General features: G+C 42.9%; 1 protein-coding gene across 2 annotated transcripts in view; it reads left to right on the plus strand.

The window, feature by feature from the left end:
• GPSM2 (G protein signaling modulator 2) overlaps positions 1-21,106 on the plus strand; it is a 66,108-nt gene that overhangs the window by 23,673 nt on the left and 21,329 nt on the right. For both annotated transcript variants that reach the window (XM_038745144.1, XM_038745145.1), the window contains exons 3-6: positions 19,022-19,243; positions 19,634-19,769; positions 20,012-20,154; positions 20,880-21,003. In XM_038745144.1, the coding sequence (XP_038601072.1) occupies positions 19,022-19,243; positions 19,634-19,769; positions 20,012-20,154; positions 20,880-21,003 (625 nt within the window). The remainder of the gene's footprint in view (positions 1-19,021; positions 19,244-19,633; positions 19,770-20,011; positions 20,155-20,879; positions 21,004-21,106) is intronic.

Raw genomic sequence — 21,106 nt, forward strand, 5'->3', positions numbered from 1 at the left:
TCTCTTGACCCCACCTCACCTTCTAGTTATCGTCCCATATCCCTCCTACCATTCCTTTCCAAACTCCTAGAACGAGTTGTCTACACGCGCTGCCTAGAATTCCTCAACAACAACTCTCTCCTCGACCCCCTCCAGTCTGGCTTCCGTCCCCTTCATTCCACGGAAACTGCGCTCTCAAAGGTCACCAATGACCTCCTGCTTGCCAAATCCAACGGCTCATACTCTGTCCTAATCCTCCTCGACCTCTCAGCTGCCTTTGACACTGTGGACCACCCCCTTCTCCTCAACACGTTATCTGACCTTGGCTTCACTGACTCCGTCCTCTCCTGGTTCTCCTCTTATCTCTCCGGTCGTTCTTTCTCAGTCTCTTTTGCAGGCTCCTCCTCCCCCTCCCATCCTCTTACTGTGGGGGTTCCCCAAGGTTCAGTGCTTGGTCCCCTTCTGTTCTCAATCTACACTCACTCCCTTGGTGACCTCATTCGCTCCCACGGCTTCAACTATCATCTCTACGCTGATGACACCCAGATCTACATCTCTGCCCCTGCTCTCTCCCCCTCCCTCCAGGCTCGCATCTCCTCCTGCCTTCAGGACATCTCCATCTGGATGTCCGCCCGCCACCTAAAGCTCAACATGTCGAAGACTGAGCTCCTTGTCTTCCCTCCCAAACCTTGTCCTCTCCCTAACTTTCCCATCTCTGTTGACGGCACTACCATCCTTCCCATCTCACAAGCCCGCAACCTCGGTGTCATCCTCGACTCCGCTCTCTCATTCACCCCTCACATCCAAGCCGTCACCAAAACCTGCCGGTCTCAGCTCCGCAACATTGCCAAGATCCGCCCTTTCTTCTCCATCCAAACTGCTACCCTGCTCATTCAAGCTCTCATCCTATCCCGTCTGGACTACTGCACTAGCCTTCTCTCTGATCTCCCATCCTCGTGTCTCTCTCCACTTCAATCCATACTTCATGCTGCTGCCCGGATTATCTTTGTCCAGAAACGCTCTGGACATATTACTCCCCTCCTCAAAAACCTCCAATGGCTACCGATCAATCTGCGCATCAAGCAGAAACTCCTCACCCTGGGCTTCAAGGCTGTCCATCACCTCGCCCCCTCCTACCTCACCTCCCTTCTCTCCTTCTACTGCCCAGCCCGCACCCTCCGCTCCTCCACCACTAATCTCCTCACTGTACCTCGCTCTCGCCTGTCCCGCCATCGACCCCCGGCCCACGTCATCCCCCGGGCCTGGAATGCCCTCCCTCTGCCCATCCGCCAAGCTAGCTCTCTTCCTCCCTTCAAGGCCCTGCTGAGAGCTCACCTCCTCCAGGAGGCCTTCCCAGACTGAGCCCCTTCTTTCCTCTCCCCTCGTCCCCCTCTCCATCCCCCCCACCTTACCTCCTTCCCTTCCCCACAGCACCTGTATATATGTATATATGGTTGTACATATTTATTACTCTATTTATTTATTTATTTATTTATTTTACTTGTACATTTCTATCCTACTTATTTTATTTTGTTGGTATGTTTGGTTCTGTTCTCTGTCTCCCCCTTTTAGACTGTGAGCCCACTGTTGGGTAGGGACTGTCTCTATGTGATGCCAATTTGTACTTCCCAAGCACTTAGTACAGTGCTCTGCACATAGTAAGCGCTCAATAAATACGATTGATTGATTGATTGATTGATAACAGTGTAAAAAGTAATTGGTAGAGAAGGCTTTTTTTAAGCTGGGGAAAAGACGTGAGCCATGGATCAGAAACAGAAGCAGCAGCGTGGCCTAATGGATGGCGCCCGAACTTGGGAGTCAGAAGGACGTGAGTTCTATTCACCCCATCCCCAACCGACTTATATCATTTTAAAATATGTACAAAAATTACATGTTTATATTAATGTCTCTCTCCCCCTCTAGACTGTAAGTTTGTTATGGGCAGGGAACATGTCCGCTAATTCTGTTGTATCATGCTCTCTCAAGTGCTTAGTACACCCAGTAAGCGCCCAATAAATACCGTTGATTGATTAATCCCAGCTCCACCACTTGCCCGCTCTGTGACTTTGGGCAAGTGACTTAACTTCTCTGTGGTTCAGTTACCTTATCTGCAAAATGGGATTAAGAATTGTGAACCTTCGCGGGACATCAACCGTTGGCAACCCGATTAGCTCGTAGCTACTCCAGTACTTGGTACAATGTCTACATAGTAAACACTTGAGATACCATTAAAAAATAACCGCCACAACAAGCATGAGAATCAAGGGTGAGGAATAATTAGGAGCTTTGCTCCGGAGGTGTGCGTACCTATTGAGAGGGACATTCCGCGCTGCAATATCTAGATCCTAACTGGCCTGGAAGTGAGCGATGAATCAGACGAGCGATGAATAAAACAGTCAGTAATTCTTTTTGATATTCTGGTGGCCCCCCACAACTAGTTTTCTTTATATAAAGCTAATTTATATTAGACGTTTTCAAGACAGGTTTTATACATTAGAACATTTACAGAAGTCCCAAGGTTCACTTCTTGAGGATGCTACTGCCCATTTGCAGTTAGCCCTCTAGGCTGCTGAGAATTGAAGTCCTATTCAGTCAGTCAATCAGTAGTACTTATTAAGCACTTATTTGGTGCAGAGCACTGTGCTGAATGCTTGGGAGAGTACAATAGTACACCTGATCCCTGCCCTCAAGAAACTCACCATCTGTCGGGGAAGACAGACACTAAAATAAATTACAGGTAGGGGAAGCAAGTATAATTCTGATTATTAATGTTGATGCTGTTGATGCCTTTTTACTTGTTTTGATGTCTGTCTCTCCCCCCCGGCCCCCACTGGACTGTGAGCCCGTTGTTGGGTAGGGATTGTTTCTATTTGTTGCTGAATTGTACTTTCCAAGTGCTTAGTACAGTATTCTGCACACAGTAAGTGTTCAATAAATACGATTGAATGAATGAACTGAGTGTAAAGCTATATGCATAAGTACTGGGGAGAGAGGGGCTGGGGTGAATACCTAAGTTCTTAGTGGGTATGAACTCAAGTGCATACATGACACAGTAGGCATGGAAATATGGTGTGGAGATTATATGTGGAAATATGGTGTGGGAAACTGACTGAATAGGACTCCAATTCTCAGCAGCCTAGAGGGCTAACTGCAAATGTGCAGTAGCCTCCTCAAGAAGTGAACCTTAGGACTTCTGTAAATAATGACATTTATTAAGCACTTACTCTGTGCAAAGCACTTTTCTAAGCGCTGGGGAGGTAACAAAGTGATCAGGTTGTCCCACGGGGGGCTCACAGTCTTAATCCCCATTTTACACATGAGGTCACTGAAGCACAGAGGAGTTAAGTGACTTGCCCCAAGTCACACAGCTGGCAGTTGGTCGAGCCGGGATTTGAACCCATGACCTCTGACTCCAAACCCCAGGCTCTTTCCACTGAGCCACGCTCCTTCCCCTTCCCCGATTAGTAAGGGAAGGCTTCCTAGAAGAACTGTGATTTCAGTGGTACTGTGGAGGTGGGGAAAGTACTGGTTTGTTGGCCGTGAAGGCGGAGGGGAAAGCGTGAGCAAGGAGTCAGTGGTGAGAGGGATGAAGGAAGGTTAAATGTTAGAAAAACTAGAGTAAGTAGAGAGGAGAGGGCTAGGTGATTGAACCAGGGGAACTAACTGCAGTGGGTGCTTGACAATATCCCCATTCATTCATTCATTCATTCATTCAATTTATTGAGCGCTTACTGTGTGCAGAGCCCTGTACTAAGCGCTTGGGAAGTACAAGTTGGCAACATATAGAAACGGTCCCTACCCAACAGCGGGCTCACAGTCTTTTTCCTAAGCCACTCTGCTTCTCTATCCTCAAGAAGGGGAAGCAGACATTAATAGAAATAAATCAATTACTGATACATGCATGGTGTGGGGCTGAGGGAGGGGTGAATAAAGGGTGCAAATCCAAATCTGTATTCAGAGCACTGCCCTCGGGGCTCGGGAGAACTCTGCCACATGTCTGCTGTGTGACCTTGGGCAAGTCACTTAGCTTCTCTGAGCCTCAGTTCCCTCGTCTGTAAAATGGGGATGGACTGTGAGCCCCCCGTGGGACAACCTGATCACGTTATATCCCCCCAGTGCTTAGAACAGGGCTCTGCACGTTGTAAGCGCTTAGCAAGTGCCATCGTTATTATAATGCAATAGAATTGGAAGACAGAATTCCTGCCTTCAAGGAGCTTGCAGTCTAGAGGCAACTGAAGTTCAGCCAGACTAAATGGGCGCCCAACTTTGTCCTTCGGGAATGAGGCTACGCGGTTGAATGTAGCCCTCAGATATTCATTCATTCATTCAATCGTATTTATTGAGCGCTTACTGTGTGCAGAGCACCGTACTAAGCACTTGGGAAGAACAAGTTGGCGACATAATAGATATGCTTCTCCTTTGTTGGTACCCTCGCTCAGCACGGAGATGAAACTCCAGACACTTCTGGTTTGGCCTGGGTTTTCTGGTCTGGCAGCGCCCAACTGCCACGCTTCCGACTCCATTCCTTCCCTCTCTCACCTTCCCCGGCCTCGGCCCCAAACAGGGAGCCGGGAAAGGACACCTGGAGGCGTTCAAACCCAAACGGGATCGACTGGCTGTTGACTGTAGTGAAGTAAATAGTAAGTAAAAGCGGGCAGATTAATCACTGTGGAGAAGAGGGGGCATATGAACCCATTTCACACTCCAACTCGTCCCAGTTACGTGGCACGTAGGACTCTTGTTACATAGAGAAGCGGCGCGGCTCAATGGAAAGAGCCCGGGCTTTGGAGTCAGACGTCATGGGTTCAAATCCCGGCTCTGCCAACTGTCAGCTGTGTGACTTTGGGCAAGTCACTTAACCTCTCTGTGCCTCAGCTACCTCATCTGTAAAATGGGGATTAAGGCTGTGAGCCCCGCGTGGGACAACCTGATCACCTTGTAACCTCCCCAGCGCTTAGAACAGTGCTTTGCACATAGTAAGCGTTTAATAAATGCCGTTATTATTATTATTGGTTACATTTCTAGACTGTGAGCCCGTTGTTGGGTAGGGACCGTCTCTATATGTTGCCAACTTGGACTTCCTAAGCGCTTAATACAGTGCTCTGCACATAGTAAGCGCTCAATAAATATGATCGAATGAATGAATGAATTGGTCCCGACTTAAAAATCAGTTCATGCCCTGACACTGGGGAAACGTGGGTTCTTTTGTTCAATCAATCAATCAGTCGTATTTATTGAGCGCTTACTGTGTGCAGAGCACTGTACTAAGCGCTTGGGAAGTACAAGTTGTCAACATGTAGAGACGGTCCCTACCCAACAGTGGGCTCACAGTCTAGAAGGGGGAGACAGAGAACGAAACAAAACATATTAACAGAATAAAATAAATAGAATAGATATGTACAAGTAAAATAAATAGAGTTCTCCGAGGGAGTGGGTGTAGATGGAGAATAGAAGGGACGACAGAACCGAACCTTGAGGGACACCAACAGTTAGAAGGTGGGAGGCAGAGGAGTTTCACTCAAATGTATGGTAAGCCATTTGACTGACGTTCATTCATGGACACAATTTTTTGAGCCCTGAGGAAGACCTTTAGCTCTCTTCCTCCCTTCAAGGCCCTACTGAGAGCTCACCTCCTCCAGGAGGCCTTCCCAGACTGAGCCCCTTCCTTCCTCTCCCCCTCGTCCCCCTCTCCATCCCCCCATCTTACCTCCTTCCCTTCCCCACAGCACCTGTAGATATGTATATATGTTTGTACATATTTATTACTCTATTTATTTATTTATTTTACTTGTACATATCTATTCTATTTATTTTATTTTGTTAGTATGTTTGGTTTTGTTCTCTGTCTCCCCCTTTTAGACTGTGAGCCCACTGTTGGGTAGGGACTGTCTCTATATGTTGCCAATTTGTACTTCCCAAGCGCTTAGTACAGTGCTGTGCACACAGTAAGCACTCAATAAATGCGATTGATGATGATGACCTAGCCAAAAGATATAGCTTCCAGGAGGTTGGGTCTTTCTTTTGGTGGTCAAGTTCTTCATCAGTTCAGCATCCCTCCCTGTGGCCACCACACAACCCTGCTATTTATTCATTCATTAAATAGTATTTATTGAGCGCTTACTGTGTGCAAATCACTGTACTAAGTGCTTGGGAGAGTCCATTACGACAGACATATTCCCTGCCTACACTGACCTCACAGTCTAGAGGTGATTCATTCACTCATTCATTCATTCAGTCGTATTTATTGAGCGCTTACTGTGTGCAGAGCACTGTACTAAGCGCTTGGGAAGTACAAGTCGGCAACATAACCGGTCCCGACCCAACAACGGGCTCACGGTCTAGAAGGGGGAGACAGACAACAGAACACAACGTGTGGACAGGTGTCAAGTCGTCCGAATAAATAGAAGTAAAGCTAGATGCACATCATTAGAGAAGCAGCGTGGCTCAGTGGAAAGGGCCCGGGCTTTGGAGTCAGAGGTCATGGGTTCGAATCCCGGCTCCACCACAAGTCTGCTGTGTGACCTTGGGCAAGTCACTTAACTTCTCTGAGCCTCTGTTACCTCATCTGTAAAAATGGGGATGAAGACTGTGAGCCCCACGTGGGACAACTTGATCACATTGTATCCCCCCCAGCGCTTAGAACAGTGCTTTGCACATAGTAAGCGCTTAACAAATGCCATTATTATTATCATTAAGAGAATCAATAGAATAGTATTATCATTTTGACCAGGCTCGACCTTGAGGCGCCGGGCCGGCAGCATCTCATCAACCTCCTGGTCGAACACGTTGTCCGCGGGGCCGCCCGCCCTGACAGCAGTTGCAGACAGAGGTTCTAGTAGCAGTGTCAACATGGATTATCTCTTCTCCCACCATAGTTCTCTAAGGCCTTTTTTAAAAAAAAAAAATTTCAGAAATATACAGTTGGAATTTTCCTTAGTGAATCGATCATAATTTATAATAACTTGCAGGCCTCCGTTTTACAGTGAGAATAGTTTCTGAGGAAAAAAGCCAGTGAAGTGAGTTCAGTTTTACGAAGTGGGAAGCGTGTGGGCGGGGGAGGGAAGCGGGGGGCGCCTGGGGGTGTTGGCTTAGATTCCAGTCCAAAAGTGAGCGTCTTATACTGTGAAATGTAAAAGCAGTGATTATTTTAAGGACAAAAAGCCAAGTCTCAGATCCTCAAAATGGTTCTCATTTTTGAGAACCGTGCTTCCTAGTGCACCTTTTGAGCTCATGGATCAAGGAACTAAAAACAGATGTCCCTCATTTTTAGAAATGGCGTAATTCATGTAAAGAGAATACAGATGTCCCTCATTTTTAGAAATGGCGTAATTCATGTAAAGAGAATACAGTTTCATGTAGACTGTAAACTTGCTGTGGGCAGGGACTGTGTCTGCCAATTCTGTTGTACTTTTCTGAACATTTAGTATGGTGCTCTATTTTATTTTATTTTATTTTAATTTATTTTATTTTGTTAGTATGTTTGTTTTGTTCTCTGTCTCCCCCTTTTAGACTGTGAGCCCACTGTTGGGTAGGGACTGTCTCTATATGTTGCCAATTTGTACTTCCCAAGAGCTTAGTACAGTGCTCTGCACATAGTAAGCGCTCAATAAATACGATTGATGATGATGATGATGATGCTCTACAGTAAGCACTCAATAAATGACCATGATGATGATGTAGTTTGGACACCACTTGCGCGAAGCAGGTTGGCGTAGTGGATAGAGGAAAGACCTGGGTTCTAATTCTGGCTCTGCCCTGTATCTGCTGTGTGACCTGGGGGAAGTCACTTGTCTTCTCTGTGTCTGTTACCTCATCTGTAAAATGGGGACTAAGACTGTGGAACAGGGACTGTGTCCACCCTGATTAGTTTGTATCTACCCCAGCGCTTAGAACAGTGCTTGACACATAGTAAGTCCTTAACAAATGTCGTAGTCATCATCATAAGCGTGAATGTGTATGAAGTGATAGCCCTCTCTATTATAGGCAAATTGTAATTTATGTGATTTCTTTAGTAATGTTTACTTCCCTTGAAATTCGGAAATGACACTTGGCAGGCACTCTAGCATCTGATGATTTCTTATCCTTTGACTTATTGTGTTCCTCTGTAATATACTTAATTAGTGAACGATGAATTCAATTCAGTCAGGAACACAAGATGTGAAGTTACTTTTGAAGTAACTAATGATGTCTAAAAATTATAAGTAAACCATCTTTGTTTACCTATTAGCTACTTACTACATTTAACAGTTTCATTGAAACAAAAGCATTGATGACTTTTTTTATTGAAATCAGTAATTGTTGCCTTGGTTACCTTAGTCACTCAGCCCATTCCTTTTATAGAGTAGATAAAGTTCATTTTGGTTTTAAATTGTGAAAGTGAAGACCAGTAGAAGGTACAGTTTACATTTCTATGTGCAGTGGCTATGTGCAGTGGCTGAATTTTATAGTTGGGAAATAAGTGGTTCTAATAGGATGAACTAATAATAAATCTAATTAACCTTCTCCGGAAAAGCTGTTTCTAAGGTGAGTGATTAGTTCCTCTTTTGTGGCACACAGTAAGCACTTAACAAATACCAGAATTATTATTATTACTTGTGAAGCACTTACTATATGTGAGACACTTCCAAGCTTTGGGGTAGATACAAGGTATCTTATCTAACAAGTTAGATACAGGGGTTGGACACACACCCCCGTCCCACTTGGGAGAGAGAACATGAGGACAGAGGACAGAGAAGTTGTGACCGCTCATTTGAAATCTGTTTCACTATGCAAATGTTTAATCCTTTTATTTTTATTTTTCATAGTAATGTTATTTTGAGAAAAATGAAAAAAATGACAGCCTCCAACTGAAATTAATGGTATCTATTGAGCACTTGCCATGTGCAGAGCTCTGTTGGGAGAGTCCAACTGTTTCCTGGCCAAAAGGAGCTTATAGTCTTATCTTTGGGCTATATTTTGGAATTTTAAAGAAGTCTTAGTTTTGCAAACTCTGGGACCATGTCTTTATAATGTGTTCAGCACTATGTATACTGAGTCCTTATTGTCTACACTAATTGCTTAGCCAGTACAGTACCCCAAGGCCCTAAATTACAACTGAAAAGTCCATGAAGTAGAATTCAAGAAAACAGAACTGTACATAACAGTCTGCAATTAGAGTGAACAAGTTGCTACACGGAAGCAAAGGGAGCTTATTATTGATCACTGCTGAATTCTTTGCAGCTTAGTCAGTCAGTGGTATTTGTTGAGCACTTAATATCCCAGCTCCGCCACTTGTCAGCTGTGTGACTTCGGGCAAGTCACTTAACTTCTCTGGGCCTCAGTTACCTCATCTGTAAAATGGGGATGAAGACTGAGAGCCCCACGTGGAACAACCTGATCACCTTGTATCCTCCCCAGCGCTTAGAACAGTGCTTTGCACATAGTAAGCGCTTAACAAATACCTAAATTATTATTATTATTATTCTTGTAACCTCCCCAGCGCTTAGAACAGTGCTTTGCACATAGTAAGCGCTTAATAAATGCCATCATTATTATTATTATTATGTGCAGAGCACTGTACTAAGCTTAATGACCCGATACCAAACTAATTGGCTGGGCCAGGTAACAATAGGGGTCCTTAGAAAACCTCCCGGGGTAAGATTAGTTAAGATTATCCAGTGAATTATTTACATTCTAAATCTTCTTTGGTGCTGATGGAGTAACATACTCTACCTTTGTTGTTTTCCAAATACCATATACTTAGCAATTCTAAAATGATAGAAGATGACTGTATACTTTAAGTAGGTATTTGCTGGCTTCTGGAGTCATTTTTAAGTTTTTTTTAATTCTGTATATGGAATCAGTAGTTTAGACACTCACGCTTAAGAGGATTCTTTTTGAGAGTCCCTTCTCCAAACCTTTTCTAGCTGCAATTCAAAAGCAGTTTGATGATCACAAAAGCTAAGCAAGTCTGTCATGTCCCCTGTGGAATTTCAGAGGCTAACGGGTAGGATATGCTTTTTTTTTTTTTGTAGGTAGCTTGGGTGTACTCTAGCTGAAAATTCTGTTGCAAAGCTGTGAATTTCCAGCCAGAGAAGACTAGGCAATCAGGTTTTGTACAGTGTTCATGATGATAATTCCCGGAGCTGCTTGGCAACTGTGTGGGTTGGAAAACTTCATTTGTATTGTTAGAAAAATTGCAGTAAATGTATAATCAAACATTCTGCCATCTCAGATGATTGTCTGCTCTTTAACTTCGTCTCTGTGGCCGAATTGTACTTTCCAAGTGCTTAGCACAGTGCTCTGCACACAGTAAGCGCTCAATAAATACGATTGAATGAATGAATGAATGAATCTGAAGCCCAGGGTAGACCTGCAGGTTTTTGTCTTATTTTCCTGAAATCTTACTCACAGGGCAGTAGTCACATTCATTTCTTTCTTACTCATTAAGGAATCATTTCTTTAAACTTGAACATTTAAAAAAATATGAGTTTTAAATTGTATTTTCTATTTATTCCATTTTCTTTAAGCCTAACTGAATCGTAATGTTTTTTGTGAAGATTCAATTTTGATTATTAAGTAGGTGGATGCCATGTGGCATTTAGCTCAGCAGACAATGAGTTTTTTTCTTCAGATTTTGGACCTCAGTGTTGCTGTCTAAAGCAGTATGTTTCTTTAAAAGTAAATACAGATCAAAAATGGAAATAGTTGTGTTGTGGTAACAATACTGAGCCAGCTTGTTTCCTTAATTATGTTATTTTTACGGAATGAAGTTAATTTAAACCTTCGGAGGTTGATATAGGGAGCTTATTCTTTTCTTTCTGATCTGTCAGTTTAGAAGCCCATGGTTTCAGGAGAAAATTTAGTCTCGCTTTATGGAAAACATTAGGTTGGGTTTTTTTTTCTAAAGCACATCACCAAAGTAACTCATTCTCAGTATACCTTCCTCCCTTTAGAAACTTGCACAAGGCAGAAATCCAGGTCTCATCTCAAGAGCCGATTCGTTCATTGTCGTATTTATTCATCATCATCATCATCAATCGTATTTATTGAGCGCTTACTATGTGCAGAGCACTGTACTAAGTGCTTGGGAAGTACAAATTGGCAACATATAGAGACGGTCCCTACCCAACAGTGGGCTCACAGTCTAAAAGGGGGAGACAGAGAACAAAACCAAGCGTACTAACAAAATAAAATAAATAGAATAGATAGGTACAAGTAAAATAAATAAATAAATAGAGTAATAAATATGTACAAACATATATACATATAAGTATATATGCTTATTTATATATATTCTTATTGAGTGCTTACTGTGTGCAGAGCACTTGGGAGAGTACGGAACAGCAATAAACGGACACATTCCCTGCCCACAATGAGGTTACAGTCTAGAGCCAATCCAGTGTGTCTTCCAGTCCTGGCAACCTCCCAGTGCTGGTCTGGGCCCGCGTAGTTGGGACACAGTGGCCGAGACAACTAAAGGTCCAAGTAAGCTCGCCCAAATCAGAAATGATTTCATTTCCACCTTACAGCAGCTCACATCTGCTTAGACTCTGAGCCCCGTGGTGGACAAGGGACAGCAGCGTGGCCTAGTTGAAAGAGCATGGGCCCAGAAGTCAGAGAACCTGGGTTCTAATCCTGCCAGTTGCTTTCAGTGTGACCTTAGGCAAGCCACTTCATTTATTTCTCCGGGCCTCAGTTCTGTTCTCTCTCCTATTTAGACTGTGAGCCCCATTTTAGGCTGTGAGCCCACCTTTTAGACTGTGAGCCCACTGTTGGGTAGGGACTGTCTCTAGATGTTGCCAACTTGGACTTCCCAAGCGCTTAGTACAGTGCTCTGCACACAGTAAGCGCTCAATAAATACGATTGATGATGATGATGATGCTGGACAGGGACTCTGTTCAACCTAATTAACTTTGTATCTACCCTGGCACTTAGAACAGTGTTTGACACATAGAAAAAAATTAAAAAAAAAAGACTATCCAACCTGATTAGCTTTTATCCACCCCAGCCCTCAGTACAGTGTTTGGCACATGATAAGCACCTAACAAATTCCACAATCATTATTTTCCAAAGGCAATGCAGGGCATCTGATGTTCCCCCATGGACCCTGCGGGCCATGGTAGAATTTGCTGCATTCTGTGACAACTCAAGGGGTGAGCTCTTGATGATTTGATGCGACCCACCTTCTGAACACATCAATCAATCAATCGTATTTATTGAGCGCTTACTGTGTGCAGAGCACTGTACTAAGCGCTTGGGAAGTACAAGTTGGCAACATATAGAGACAGTCCCTACCCAACAGTGGGTTCACAGTCTAAAAACACATAATACATCCTGGAGCATAGCGAGAATAAGAGTTGTGGGGGTATCCCAGCCGGGCTTGGATGGAGCTCTGTGCTGACCTGGTGCATACTTGGGAACTTGACTTTTGCAAAACCTGTGAACTGTCTGGAATTTGCAATCAGTGAAATCAGTAGTATTTTTTGAGTACCTACTGGGTGCATAGTACTGCTTGGGAGTGATCAGAGTAAGTGTGTGGGAGAGTACAGTAGATTTAGAAGATCTGATTTTTGTCCTCAAGGAGCTTACAGTGTTGTAGGAGAGCCAGACACAAAATAATTTACAAGTTGAAGAGAAAGGAAAATAATGGATGCGTGCTTAAATATTAGGGTAAGTCAATTCGTGCGGGTGTGCTTTGTGAGTGAAAAAGTGTCATTGGTGTATAAGTTTTGAAGTGGTAGTTGGGAGATATTATTTGGGAGAAGGAAAATTAAACAGGGAATGCCTCCTGGAGGAGTTGTGATTTCTGAAACTGAAATTGTGTAGAGCACAGGGCTCTAGTCTTCCCTTTCTTTCCCTTCCTTTTTTTTTTTAGTTTTGAAGTATCTATTCATTAACTTTACCGAATGAAACCTACTTAATGTGTCCAGTTTTTTTCGGTAAAGTGAACCCAAATAAGAAGTCCTCCCTGTGGATTTCTTGAAGAGGAGGTTTCCAGTAGCAGCTGTTCGTTTCCACTGTGGCATTCAGGACCTTCCCACTCTAGTTATCATCATCATCAATCGTATTTATTGAGCGCTTACTGTGTGCAGAGCACTGTACTAAGCGCTTGGGAAGTCCAAGTTGGCACCATATAGAGACAGTCCCTACCCAACAGTGGGCTCACAGTCTAGAAGGGGGAGACAGACAACAAAATATGAATTACTGGGCTCCCCATTGCCCGTATCTCGATCTCCTTCGTCGGCTTCGGGCTGGGCATGTGTGAGTTGGGGCCAAGAGATTCCGAAAGCACCCAAAATCACTCCAGGGGACCGGATCCAACTTGGGTCAGTTCCCAGGCCAAAATTTCCAAGGAGTGCAGAGCTTTTCTGTTGCCCTCCCAAAGGTTCTGACCTCCAGGTTAAGGGGGAATTGAGATCCAACAAGTTACCTTGCCCAAGATGACACAGCTTCTAGGAAGAACTGGGTTTACAGACTGGTTCTCCTGATTTCCAACCTAAAGTTGTTTTCACCACACAGGTTCAGTTTACTTGGTAAATCAATTTTATGTGTAGTTTCTGGCATTTGCGTTCACCTTCCTCTTCCGCCAAACGTCTGCAAACTAGAGAAGCAGCGTGGCTCAGTGGAAAGAGCCCGGGCTTTGGAGTCAGAGGTCATGGGTTCAAATCCCGGCTCCGCCAACTGTCAGGTGTGTGACCTTGGGCAAGTCACTTCACTTCTCTGGGCCTTAGTTCCCTCATCTGGAAATCAATCAATCAATCAATCGTATTTATTGAGTGCTTACTGTGTGCAGAGCACTGTACTAAGCGCTTGGGAAGTACAAGTTGGCGACATATAGAGACAGTCCCTACCCAACAGTGGGCTCACAGTCTAGAAGGGGAAATGGGAATTAAAACTGTGAGCACCCCCATGGGACAACCTGATCACCTTGTAACCTCCCCAGCGCTTATAACAGTGCTTTGCATATAGTAAGCACTTAACACCATTATTATTATTATTACTGTTTATAAAGCTTTGTGTGATTCTTCTGTTTGAACTCCCATTTTTTTCAAGAAAAAGTATTTATATGATTATGACGCATCCCTCTCAGCTGCCAAACTTCCTAGGGGAAAATGGTCAGAAATACCGTAAGCTACCTTGTTTTGGAAAAGTTTTCATGGGATACTGTGGTAGCGAGTTTATCGACCCATAGTGTAACTTCATGTGATTTTTGTGTAGGAATTTTTTTTTTCTGCTATTCAGAAAAATACTTTAAATGCACTGACTTGCCATAATTCATTTTGTGTCTGAAAAGGGGGACATGGGAAGGAAATAAATCATGGTATTTTGGGCATGTTTTCCCTTTTAGCAGTAATGAATAATAGTGTTTTCTGTAAACAGTCATATTGATTGATTGTGCCCGCTATAAGAAAAGGTGAAGTGGTATAAATGTGAGAAGCTTATTAAATCTTAGAACTGTATGCTCTGAAAATGGAAATTAATGAGTGAAATTTAAAAATCCCAGCACTTTTAGTGCTTTTTGGTCCTTTTTAAGGACCATAAATCACGCCTTTCCTGACAATGGCAGATCCTGAGGGATTTCCAGCTGTCATTCAGCATACCCTGGAAATACTGAGAGAGATGTTCCTCCTTTCTAATCAGGGGTCAGAAAGTTATTTCTTTATTGATGATTATTTTTTCTAACCCAGACCATTCATTAACCTGTCTGTCACTTTACCTTCTTTAGACCTCTTAGCTGGTGGTTGGCCAAAAAGCACGAGACTGCAGTGCTGGGTACTTGGGTCCACATCCTTATATACCACTGTGGGACCATGTCCCATGGATCCTGAGTTTACAAAGACAGTTCTTTAGTATTCCTCTTTGTTAATGATATTGGGAAAATTAATTCCTAAAATGCCCAGGGCAGAAAACCTGGGTCTGCTCCTGCCCCTAAATGATCGGAGATAGATTAGGGTAGGAAATTGTGGGACTGGAGTTTTGGTCAACCCTTGAGGGCCACGTATCGTCAGAATACTTGTTATTCACAGTACCCGGTATCTATCATTCAAAGTAAGACATTTATTGAAAAAGATTCTCGATCGCCAAAATTGACCTGTATCATGGTTTTTTAGCATGTTTACAAGTGGTATAGTCTCATGTGAAATGAAAAGTGTATCTATTTTTACTTTTTCCTCTATCTAGTAATGGGCCGGATGCAGCTCCAAGCTATTAGTTCTTGCTCACCCTTGACTGAGATAGACTATTTTCATTTGAGATAACACCTTGTAAATTTATAGCACTTCGTATTTTCGCATCAAATATCTCATTTTAGCCTCACAGCACATCCCTTTGAGATAGAAACCAGTATCAGTCTCCCCATTTTACAGATGAGGGAAAAGCACAGAGATTTGAAGCGACTTGCCCGGGGTCCCTATGAGTCAGTCAGTCAATAATATTTGACTGCTTACTGTGTGCAAGAGCACTGTACTAAGCACTTGGGAGAGTACAGTGCAATATTGGTACTCACCTCCCCTGCCCACAAAGAGCTTATAGTCTAGGGGAGAGACAGACGTTTAAATAAATTACAGATATGTACATAAGTGCTGTTAAGTTGAGGATAGAGTGAATGTCAAGGACTTGAAGGGTACAGATCTAAGGGCATAGGTGATGCAGAAAGGAGCCAAGCTAACTCTCTTCTCCCCCTTCAAAGCCCTTCTGAGAGCTCACCTCCTCCAGAAGGCCTTCCCAGACTGAGCCCCCTTTTTCCTATCCTCTTCCTCCTTTGATTTTTGTTTTGCATCCACCCCTGTCCTGTTTTGTGGGATCTGGAGAATAACAACTCGGTGATTGCCCTGCCCATGCCTCTCATGATCTTGAGCCGTATGAGATCATCATCATCATCAATCATATTTATTGAGCGCTTACTGTGTGCAGAGCACTGGACTAAGCGCTTGGGAAGTACAAATTGGCAACATATAGAGACGGTCCCTACCCAACAGTGGGCTCACAGTCTAAAAGGGGGAGACAAAACCAAACATACCAACAAAATGAGATCTCCTGCAGGGTTGAGTTGAAACAGCACGAGCCAGACTCAAACTAGTGTCCAGCAAAGCTCACACCTCTACCAACCTGGAAAAATGAGTCATTCATGCTTCAGTTGAATTGGTTTTTCTGCATAAAAAGGACATTCACTACATTCTGGAATTGACTTACCAATAAGGAAGGTCTCCTAGTTTCTGACAGCTATGGAGCGCACAGACTCAAAGAGCCCCAGTGAGCACAATAGCCAGCTTGTACAGATTACATGTCCAATTTAAGTATTCTCCACTTAGATTTGCATTCACGTAGTCTTGTCTGCAGAGTTTGTCAGGTCCATAAATTGAATTGAAAGAAGCCACAAGCTGGAACTGTAGACAGCATTTTAAACAAGAGCAGTATTCCAACTCTAAAGCAGGAAAGATACTGGAAAGCCTTCCGTCCCTTTGGCGATGCATTCCTTCCGAATTGTCTCTGCTTGTTCTTTTTATAGCAGTTATCCTTCAACCATAAAATTCCTGGCCAAAGTCATTCTCTCTCCTTCAGTAAAGTGTTTCTACTTTAGTCCTATTTATATCTGATTCATATAATGTGGAGATTTTATAGATTAGAGACATTACTAGAAGAGAAGGAATAATTGGTATGTTGCTGAATAATTTTTGCAAGTTTTGCTGAATGCATTTTTTTTTTTAATTTCCTAGGATGGAAACATCAGGGGGGATGTTTTCTGTTTTTTGCTCCTCAAGCGCAGAGTCGGGTGCTCTGCAAACAGTAGTTATTCAGTGCTATTGATAATGGTGATCTGAAACAGTTTATATGCCAGTGGTACTTGTTAAGCACTTACTCTGTGCCAGGAACTGCACTAAACACTAGGCTACATACAAGATACTCAGGTTGGGCGCAGTCCCTGTCCCACATATGATAATAATAATAATAATAATAATAATAATAATAATAATAATAATAATAATAGCATTTGTTAAGCGCTTACTATGTACCAAGCACTGTTCTAAGCGCTGGGGTGGCTACAGGGTGATCAGGTTGTCCCACGTGGGGCTCACAGTCTTAATCCCCATTTGCAGATGAGATAACTGAGGCTCAGAGAGTAATAATAATGGCATTTGTTAAGCGCTTACTATGTGCCTAGCACTGTTCTAAGCGCTGGGGAGGATACAAGGTGATCAGGTTGTCCCCCTTGGGGCTCACAGTCTTAATCACCATTTGACAGATGAGGTAACTGAGGCTCAGAGAATAATAATAATAATAATAATAATGGCATTTAAGCGCTTACTATGTGCCAAGCATCGGGGAGTATACAAGGTGATCAGGTTGTCCCGCTTGGGGCTCACAGTCTTAATCCCCATTTGACAGATGAGGTAACTGAGGCTCAGAGAATAATAATGATAATAATAATGGCATTTGTTTGTTAAGCGCTTACTATGTGCCAAGCACTGTTCTAAGCGCTGGGGAGGATACAAGGTGATCAGGTTGGCCAAGGTAGGAAGGAGTAGGATTTATTCCCCATTTTACAGATGAGGAAACTGAGGCAAAGGGAAATGAGGTGACTTGCCCAAGGTCACAAAGCAGAGAATTGGCAGAACTGGGATGAGAACCCAGGTCCTCTGATTCCCAGGCCTGTGTTCTTTCCACTAATAATAATAATTGTGGTATTTGTTGAGGGTTTACCGTGTGCCAAGCATTGGAGTAGATACAAGGCAGTCATGTTGGACACAGTCGCTGTACCATATGGGGCTCACAGTCTTGACCCTCAGTTTACGGATGAGGTAACTGAGGCACAGAGAAATGATGTGACTTGCCCAAGGTCACACAGGCAAGTGGTGGAGCTAAGATTAGAACCCATGACCTGAGTCTCAGGCCCATGCTGTATCCATTAAACCATAGGACATACTCTTTGTACTGTCCCAAATGCTGAGAAGAGCGCTCCACTTTGAGTAAAGCACTCAGTAAGTACTATTGATTATAGATTATGCTAAGTATTCGTCATTGATTGAATCCAATTGTGGGTCATCCTTGCCACCCAAAAGTCAAGTTTTCAGCTACCTGTGCCTGCTCCATGGAAGTAACGGGCCATTGTTTCCTCAACTTTTGAGGTTGCATTTCTAGCCTTGTTGGTCCCAGAACTCTAACAAGACTTCAACAGGGATGATAAAAAAAACCCTAAATGTGATCTTTCTGACCCGTACATATTTATTACTCTATTTATTTATTTATTTATTTTACTTGTACATATCTATTCTATTTATTTTATTTTGTTAGTATGTTTGGTTTTGTTCTCTGTCTCCCCCTTTTAGACTGTGAGCCCACTGTTGGGTAGGGACTGTCTCTATATGTTGCCAATTTGTACTTCCCAAGCGCTTAGTCCAGTGCTCTGCACACAGTAAGCGCTCAATAAATACGATTGATGATGATGATGAAAATCTTCCCATTTCCTCCCAAAGTCCCCTCTCCACCCCACCCCGTACCAACCTCTTTCTCTTCAAAATGAAACGCTGGCTCCTGTTTCCAAGGAATTTTTTTTCACAGTCCTTTAATTCTAGCTTTCTATATCCTGGAGAAGTGGAATATAAAAGGAAGGAAGTATTTCTGAGAATATCAGGCTGTCACGCTTGTGGAGGTGGTTCCTTATAACAGACTTTAGGTTGGAATCCATATAAAGAGCTATCTTGGGTAGCAGATGACATTATATTTAAGGACTTGTGCCTTGGCTTAGCCCCAGATTAGGAAAAGAAGTCCGAATATATTTTGTCTTGATATTTATATGGGTACTTGAATTGTTGAAGAGACTTATTCTTCTAGACTGTGAGCCCACTGTTGGGTAGGGACCGTCTCTATATGTTGCCAACTTGTACTTCCCAAGCTCTTAGTACAGTGCTCTGCACACAGTAAGCACTCAATAAATGCGATTGATTGATTCCCGAGGCGCCGATTAAAATCAGTTGCCGCATTTGGATTGCATTAGCTGAAGATGGAGATGCTTAATCTGTGCTGAAATGTCGTCAATGTCTCTCCTGTGTGATTTTGTAGAATGGAAGCGTCTTGCCTGGAGCTAGCCTTGGAAGGGGAGCGACTCTGTAAAGCAGGAGACTGCCGGGCCGGGGTTTCGTTCTTTGAGGCCGCCGTTCAAGTCGGAACCGAAGACCTGAAAACACTAAGTGCTATTTACAGCCAGTTGGGCAATGCCTATTTCTACTTGCATGACTATGCCAAAGCTTTAGAGTATCATCATCATGACTTAACCCTTGCAAGGTAAAAATCTTTCCCACTTCTGGTACTTCTCCAGCCTTCTGTGGTCATAGCCAATTTTGTTCAATTGTTAGGAGTGGTGGGTACTTTAGACAAAAAACCCCAAACATATGGCACTTCAAAAAAAAGTCATCTGAACTTTAGGATGAATCATGACTGTGAACCAGAATTGAAACTTAAAAAATGATATTTGGAATGGGCTGTTTAAGTCTGTTTTAATGCCCAAGAGGTCAAAATGTATCTTCTCGAAAGGGGATCTAAATCCACGTATACTCCTGACATTTCTTCTGAATATGCTCGGAAAGAAAACGTTATATTTGGCTGTTACCAGTTGTTTCAATGTAGTGCTTAGCAAAATTAGACGATCACATGTGTTTTCCCTTTTATTTTCAGGACGATTGGAGACCAATTAGGCGAAGCTAAAGCTAGTGGTAATCTAGGAAACACTTTAAAGGTGCTTGGGAATTTTGACGAAGCTATAGTTTGTTGTCAGAGACACCTAGATATTTCCAGAGAGCTTAATGACAAGGTAAAAAAATAATGGAATATTTGATCTTATGATATGAAAAATGTTCTGAGACTTTCCGTCATTGTTTTTCCCCATAATACACAGTATGTCTTTGTGACTTGGGTAAAATTAAGTAGTGAAATGTACAGTGGTGGCTCAGATGGGAAAATCAACATTTTCATTAACCCTGTGAAGTAGATGAACCTGTTTTCAGAGGAATGGCCTGAGATTTAAAAATTTACCCACTTTGAATCCCAATTTAGGTAGGGGAAGCAAGAGCCCTTTATAATTTGGGGAATGTATACCACTCCAAAGGAAAAGGTGTTTGCTGTCTTGGAACTCATGATCCAGGAGAATTTCCAGAAGAGGTGAAGGTGGCTTTGCAGAAAGCTGTGGATTACTATGAGTGAGTAGAGCAGTATATTGTTTTGGGCCTTCCGCTTCAAAAATGATCATCATTGTGGTATTTGCTTACTGTGTGCCAAACACTGTATTAAGCCCAGCAGAAGACACAAGATACAAGGGGTTCATAATGTAGGGAGGGGGCGAGAACAGAAAAGTCTCCTCATTTTACAGGAAACTGAGGCATAGAGAAGTTAATTGACTTGACCAAGGTCATAGAGCAGGTAAATGGAGGAATCCAGGCCCTCTGATTACTTTGCCACTCTGCTTCCTGATATTCAGTACCTTACTTAATATTGTATTCAATATTTTATAAGCTCAAAGCTCCACAATTCCCTTAAAAATTGGAATCTTTTCCAACTCCTTAAATGCGTGTTCTCTTATAATCGGAATAGTATCATCTAGTGGCAGTGTAGAAAATGACACTGAAAGGTCGATTCGGCATTCCAAGCAAAGAATGGGAAATGCAGAGTTTGAAAGTCGGAACCACTAGCACAGGTGGAAAAAAAATGATTTCGATTTAGGTATCTCTGTACCTCTATCCAAACCCAATCGTTTCCTCTGTTCCGAGACAAAACGCACCCAAACCAAACAAGATAGTTGTACATCATCTGTATTTACCTAATTTTAGTGATGGGGACATTACAAGATTCAGAATTCAGTAGGACCCAGTCTAAATAGAAATGCTATTTCCAAACATTTATCAGTATTCGTTTCTTTGACTCTTAGGGAAAATCTGTCGATCGTCACTGCATTAGGAGACCGAGCAGCACAAGGCAGAGCCTTTGGAAATCTTGGAAACACTCATTATCTTCTGGGTAACTTTAAGGATGCTGTTTTGTCTCACGAACAGGTATGATCACGATCGTGGCACCGCCTCAGACAGTCGGTAATTCCGGGAGGAATATTCAATCCTTCAATAAATAAATAATTATTTATTTATCAATAAATATTCA

Source organism: Tachyglossus aculeatus, chromosome 4, assembly GCF_015852505.1.
Source record: "Tachyglossus aculeatus isolate mTacAcu1 chromosome 4, mTacAcu1.pri, whole genome shotgun sequence".
Taxonomy (NCBI): domain Eukaryota; kingdom Metazoa; phylum Chordata; class Mammalia; order Monotremata; family Tachyglossidae; genus Tachyglossus; species Tachyglossus aculeatus.